At 30.5% G+C, this 7,034-nt stretch overlaps 1 protein-coding gene across 1 annotated transcript; it reads left to right on the forward strand.

Annotated features, from left to right (window-relative positions):
• The first annotated feature begins 5,338 nt into the window (after positions 1 to 5,338).
• On the forward strand, positions 5,339 to 5,997 carry LOC120273423 (probable calcium-binding protein CML35). The gene has a single exon (XM_039280051.1). The coding sequence runs from the start codon at positions 5,391 to 5,393 to the stop codon at positions 5,940 to 5,942; it is 552 nt and encodes a 183-aa protein (XP_039135985.1). The 5' UTR covers positions 5,339 to 5,390; the 3' UTR covers positions 5,943 to 5,997.
• The last annotated feature ends 1,037 nt before the right edge of the window (positions 5,998 to 7,034 follow it).

The raw sequence follows: 7,034 nt of genomic DNA on the forward strand, positions 1-7,034 counted from the left end.
CTTACATTTAATTATAAAATATGTAAGTATAAAAATATTTTATATGTTTATAATTAAATATTTATATAAATAAAATAGTTTTATGATAAAAAAAAATTAATTGAAAATATAATAAAAATATTTAATAACGTAAGTGTTTTTAAAATTTAATTATAAAAATATTTTAAGTGATAAAATTAAAGAAAATTTAATAAATAATTTATTAATTTTATTAAATTTTTTTTACTTAAATTAATTTTTACGGTAAATTTTAAATACTTAATACTAATATTGGATAATGGGGGTAATGTCATCAACCCATTTACATAATTATTATACCCTGTAATTTAGTTCAAACCAAATAATAAAAAAATAAATACAATATTTTTAGTAAAAAAAACATTGATATAATTTAAAATAGAATTTCATTTATACTATGATTTCAGTTGGTAATTAAAGTGCGTCATAATTTTAGGCATTGAGTAATTTTACATTCCCACTGTTATAAGTTCATTTATGCAATATAAATGGATACTCAAAGGGATTGATAGTTCCGGTGGGTAGTGTGATTAGGAGAGTTACTCAAAAACAAAAACTCACCAAAATAATGAACACACACATAATCAAGTAAGAGAAAGAAGACACACATGTTGTAATTCTGGTTAAGCTGTGACATACGTACACAGTAGGCGGGAGAAACAATTCATTAAAAGAGGTTATAGAATAAAGAGTGCAACACTCTCTTACTCTCTCAAGACAAAGAATACCCTCTTAAGATTATCCGATGTCCACTCTTCTCAACCCTCACTAAAGGGTCTATCACTCCATGAGCTTATCACTACGTCTTGATCGGGATATCTTATATAAAGCGCCTTTCACGTCCGCCAGTCCTTTCTCTTTTAGAATTCTTAGCGACTCCTAACTTGAACACCTTCAAAAATAGATGTAGACACCCAGGTTGCAACATTGCCCTTTCTTGAACATGGTGCGAGTTCTAGCCGATTACAGCGGAATCGCAACCTTGACCTTCCCGATTCCTTCGATCTAGTCTCGTAGCGGTTGGCTCAGACGAGGCTCCTCGCTTCCCTGCAATTTGCTTCCCTCCTCCGTCGCATCAGTAGGGCCCCTCTCGAGGCGTGCCTACCAGAGCACAAACAGACCATCTCACCAAAGATGGTACCGAAAATCTCGATCTTCTTTTCCAAACTTGGTCAAGTTTGGTCTTCCAGATCGATCTTCGTTTTGACTCATGGAAATATTGTTACTAAACTTGATCTCCTCTCATCCAAGTTTAGCCTTCAATATCTTCAAACATGATCTTCAATCATCCATGCTTGGATCTTCAAATCTTCAATTATATCTCAAGTAATCTTCAATCAATCTCCATACATGATTAGTCTTCTTGAATAGCTCCGCCCATAATTATCTCTTAGATCCTTTAAATTGTGTTGCTAAATATAATCTTAATAATCACCTTGGCTTGTTCTTGCTTAACTTAGTTTGTGTTTTCAAAATGCTTCGCATCAAACTAAGTTTGTCCTATCTTAATTTGTGTCTTCAAATAGCTTTACACCAAACTAAGCTCCATGCAATCTTCATGATCTTTATTCTTACCAATAATAGAGACATTCCTTTCACTTTCTTTAAGGTAGATCTTTTCTAAAAGGAGTTTTACCAAGGATATAATTTATCATTACCAACGACCAAGTGGTTTATTGGTAGCCGAGTCCTCAATACAACCCTTCACAAGTGGTGAAAGTTCGAATCTTGGGTGAGGGCACATTTCTGGGATTATGAGTAGTGGTTGTGTGCGAGTAGTCCCAGCGCTCATATGTGTACGGGCCCCGCTTTCCCACTTGCTCCACTCAAAGCTTGTGCCGTATCGCCTTTCTTAGCCGCTATCCAGCTCATCTTAGCAAGATGTAATTTATCATTCTGGATCTTACCAAAGATAAATAAACATACCTTAAATAAAACTTACCTTTCTTGAAGAGATCTATTTAACTTGAAGCATTTTCCAAAATTAGTTGATCATCACATGACTCTATTGAGAAGAATTTCTTCTAAACATAGTCTCCATCATGATCTTTTAGCCTTGGTTGCTTCACATGTCATGACACCTAGCTTTATTCACATCATCATGCTGGTCACTCCTCTTTTTACCAAATTATTATTGTCAGGTCATCTTTCTTTACTATGTCACCTCTTGGCTTTTCATATAATGCCAATTCATATCATCAGACTTAACAATAATTATGAATAATTTAATAAATGATATTAGTAGTACAATTATACATCTAAATAATTATTAGAGTTACCGGTATAATAAATGGTAATACATTTGATTGACATAGTTGATAATGGACGTTATTTTTATTTTCAATACTTTTATAGAGACTCAAAATGCATGCCGCATCAGACTTTTATGTTTTTATGGTTTCGATTTTCTCTCCTTTATTTTATGCTATCTCATCCATCCTTGGATTTGGTTGAGTGGGTTATTTTCTAATGAGCAAAGTTAGTTTTTATTTAAAAGGAAAATAAATAGTCTTGAAATCATAACAAATGTTTTAAAAATATAAAGAATATATATAAGTTTTACTTAAATGAAAACATTGAAAACTTTTTCAAGGTAATAATAAAAATATAAATAAAACAAATGTTTTGAAGTAGACTTTTTATTAATTTTTATCAAATATTGATATTAAAAAAATAAATTTTAGGGGAAATTACTTTGCAGCCCTTGGAATTTTTTATTCTTTCCAATGAGTCCTTTTGACAAAATATTATCCTCTACGGTCTCTTTTTTTTACAACCAGTTCCATTTCATCCTCCCATTATTTTTAGAAGTTCAAATTCTGTTCGATAACACACAAATTTGAATAGATTCGTTAACTAGTAAACGAAGACACAAAAACTAAAAAACAAAACTAAAAAACTGAAAGTGATGTAAAAATAATAAACATGAAATACCAAAACTAAATAACAAAACCAAAATTTAAACGTTATGTAAGACGCTAGTAAATCTGAGGTTATCTGTCTTTTGGTCTTAAAAGTAATTCTGGTAAAAAAAAGAGACTTCCAATGGATTTGAAAAAATTGAAAGATCTTTTGGGCCAATAGTAAAGTTATTTGGACATTTTAAACCATTCCTTTAAATTTTACATTTACAGTTTTTATTTTTTAAAATTGACATTTTGCTAATTTTATGAATCCACCCACCGTACTAGTCCAATTCTAACCATCATCTTGTCCCACCTTTTAAAAGTAAGTATTTTGAAAACAAATTTAAAATTTTTATTAATATTTGTGATGATTTATAAAATTAAAACTATCTCCACCTTTACAATACCAAAAACCGGTCAATTGAGAGGTTGAAGATTTAATTTTTAAATATTGTTTAAATTAAAAAAGAAAAAGAATATAAAACTAAAATATTTTAATTTTGGCATCATAACAAAAACAATGTTTATTTTAACATCATAAAATGAATAGTGTCAGAGTTAATAATGATCAAACTTAGGAACCTTCATATATGACTTTAATCAAGAAATATACTCGAGTATAACAATGTTGTTACTTTTCTAGTATTTTTAACTAGGTATTGATACTTTTCTCATTGATTGTTTGAACTTAATAAAAAAAAATTTATTTTTGAAATATAAATTAAATAATTTTTTGTAATTTATTGGTCAAAACCAGTAATAACCCGTATTTTAAAATACATATACGTTTCTACTTTAAAAATACATTCAACATATATATTTTTTTTAAGTACTTTTAGTGGTCATTTTCTCGGGCTCATTGACTTTGTTTGTACAAAATCTCTTTTACAATATATATCATTGCTTTTTAAATATAAAACGTGCATACATCTTCTATTTTTAAGAAAAAAATACATAATTTTTTCATGAAAACTAATTATATATATTTTTTGTTTCAATAAAAAACTTTATTTATTTATTAAAATTATTAAAATATCTAAAATTTAATAATATTCGTTGCAAATAGAAATTTATAAATAAAATAAAAAAATATACTACAAGTCAATTTAAAACTAAAAATATTATTATAAAAGGTGATAAATAACAAGACACAGTTTGGTCTATTGGCATTGGGTCCTCTACATAGAATGAGTCATATCCCATTAAAAAAGCAGGGTGCAAGAATAAAAGCATAGGTTTTAAAGACCTCGCATTTGCACATCTTGCTTATGCTCCCCTCTGCACTGTGATTTATATATATATTTGTAAAATAAAAAATACATAAATTTAAATTAATAAAGTGGATGCTAAACAATATTTTTAAGACAAAATATGACAAGAAAGTTCACTGATTTTTGAAGGGAAAAAATCTTTTACAAAAACTTTAAAAAAAAAACAAAAAAGACTTGCAAGTCAATTTATATTTTGCAAATGACCACTAAATCACTTTTGAAATTTTTAATCTTTATTCTAAAAAAAATTAGTCATTAGTCTCTGGTAATTTTAAATCACAATTATAATTTTATTTATTTAATTTAATTTTCTCATATCTTTTGTTTTTTCCTCTTTGTGTGGACCAGGTTGGAGAAGAGGACGGCAAAGACCAGGGATATAAGTAAATCTGTAAATTAAAAATAATTACTTTGATTAATTTAATTTTTAAAAATTAAGACATTGTTCACTGATTTAAAAATAAATAAAATACAACTTTAAAGTAAATTAAAATAACCACCAACTCCCTTCTCTTAAAAACCATTGGTAGCTATAATTTAGAGATATAAATTCACTACACGTGAAACTCAGTCCTATGTAATTATTACCTTCTCCCATTTTTAAACCACAAATTTACAGTAATATTCAATTACATATAATTTTTTTAAAAAAAAGTAAGACTACTTTATTCATGATTCTATTTATTTCTCTCTTTATTATCTTATTCGCACTAGTATTTTAATCCATTGATTTTTTTTAAAATAAAATTATATATATATTTCACACTAGGTGACAGCTAATTTTCCAGAAATCACATATTCTACATCAATTTCACAATAATTAAAAAACTCTTAAAAAAACAAGATCTTTTCAGAAACTCAACCTCCAGTGGAGTAGGTTTCCCGCATTATACTCAAACTAGTACGCATAGAAATGACAAAAAATAAATAAAAATAAAAAATAAAATAAAACTTACTTTAGAATAAAACGCCGAATTTTTTGAAACCAATTTTTTAAAGAAAATTAAAATAAATAAAATAAACATAAAGCACCTTTCAAATCACAGCGGAAAATAAGATTTCAATGCCCAAAACCCCCACCACCTCCATGCGAAACTTCCTGGAAGCTCACTCCCTCCCTCCCCCTCGGGCTTTTTTAACAACCTCCTCCCACTTCCCAATTCCAAAAAAACGAAGAGCAAACCATTCAACAACCATGAAGATCAACTTCCCAACTTTCTTCACATCCAAGGATTCCAAACTTTCCAAAAAATCCAAGAAAAAGCCCAATTCCTCCTCCTCCTTCTCCTCCTCTTCCTCCGACGACTCCATCTCCTCCTCCATCACCCGATCTCCAAAAACCGTCCTCCCACCTTCCCCCTCCTCCGACCTCTTCGACGTCGACAAGATCACCGCACGCGATCTCGAGACGGTGATACGCCGCCTCGGCCACTCCCCCATCTCCGACGAAGACCTCTCGCTGATCCTCGCCGAGATCGTGGCCGACGACGGCTGCATCCCGCTCGAATCTCTCACGCCGAAACCCTCCGGCCCTGCCGATCTCCACGACGCCTTCTCCGTCTTCGACGCCGACGGTGATGGCCGGATCTCCGCCGAGGAGCTTCTCGGCGTCTTCGTCGCCATCGGTGATGATGGTTGTACGATCGAGCAGTGCCGTCGGATGATCGGCGCTGTTGATAGTGATGGTGATGGGTTTGTTTGTTTTCAGGATTTTGTTCGCTTGATGGATGGTCAGAGAAGCTGTTGAATATCTTTCCCTTTTTTTAATTTTTATTTTTTAAAAAAATTGCAACTTCTTGGAAGGAGATGCGAAAAGGAAAATTTTAACAAAAATAAGATGGTGGATGTAACTGTTTAAAATATCTTTTTAAAAAAAATTATTGAGCGTTTGGGGTGGATGGATTTTGTTCACTGTGTTGTTATCTGTTATGGCTCTGCACACACGCACAAATTATTGAAAAAAAAACACTGTTATTTATTTATTTTTTATATTTTATATTTTAAAAAATATATAGAAAAAATGTAGCCACATAAAAGAACAATCAATAGATTGGTTTGAGTAGCCAGCTGGTTTGGAAAGGAAATATAATAATTTAAATATTTTTTTAATTAATAATAACTAATAAATTTTGTTTTAATAAGTAAATTTTCAAGAAAATAGTAACAAAAATCTTGGCTTAATATTTTCTCCAATAATTGAAGATTATCATGATCTTGTTTTGTAGTCCACAAGAATTTATAAAATTTGATAATTTTAATTTTAATTTTTTTTTTTTGATTGGGCATAACAATAACAATAATAAGAATAACATGCTTGGAAAAATGGTGAGAACCAGAAAAGACTTAGAAAATGAATTTGTTCGGTGAAATGGGCTCAGAGAATTTTAAATCAGTATCTGGTGGATCCCTGAGTTTGATGACTGTTGTTGCACAGATATCCACTTAGATTTAAGAGGTTAGTTGGATAGTCATGTCCCAATTGAACATTGATTGTGAGATAGAAAAATTGCAACCAATCTAATACATAAAGTCTAACGATTATTTAATTACTTAATATATATTAAGTTTATACTCTTATTAGTATAAATGGAAGGGTTACAGGAATTTTATTACTTTCATTACAGTAATTTCAAAGATTGATAGCAAGCGGCTACTTTTTTGGTACAGCACGAACTTTAAATGCTTTTTTGGAGGGATCCTAATACATTAACCTTGTTGTAAATATCAAAGGTGTGATGTACCCGAGAAAAATGTGAAGCCAATTAAGGCCTTTTGCCAGTCCGACCTTGATGCTTTATGTCCAGGAAAAGTACGGTCTCCCACCTCCATTCTTTTTTCA

This window comes from Dioscorea cayenensis, chromosome 12 (assembly GCF_009730915.1).
Source record: "Dioscorea cayenensis subsp. rotundata cultivar TDr96_F1 chromosome 12, TDr96_F1_v2_PseudoChromosome.rev07_lg8_w22 25.fasta, whole genome shotgun sequence".
NCBI lineage: Eukaryota > Viridiplantae > Streptophyta > Magnoliopsida > Dioscoreales > Dioscoreaceae > Dioscorea > Dioscorea cayenensis.

Coding starts and splice junctions, on each gene's coding strand:
- LOC120273423 (XM_039280051.1), top strand. CDS start 5,391: ATGAAGATCAACTTCCCAACTTTCTTCACATCCAAGGATTCCAAACTT.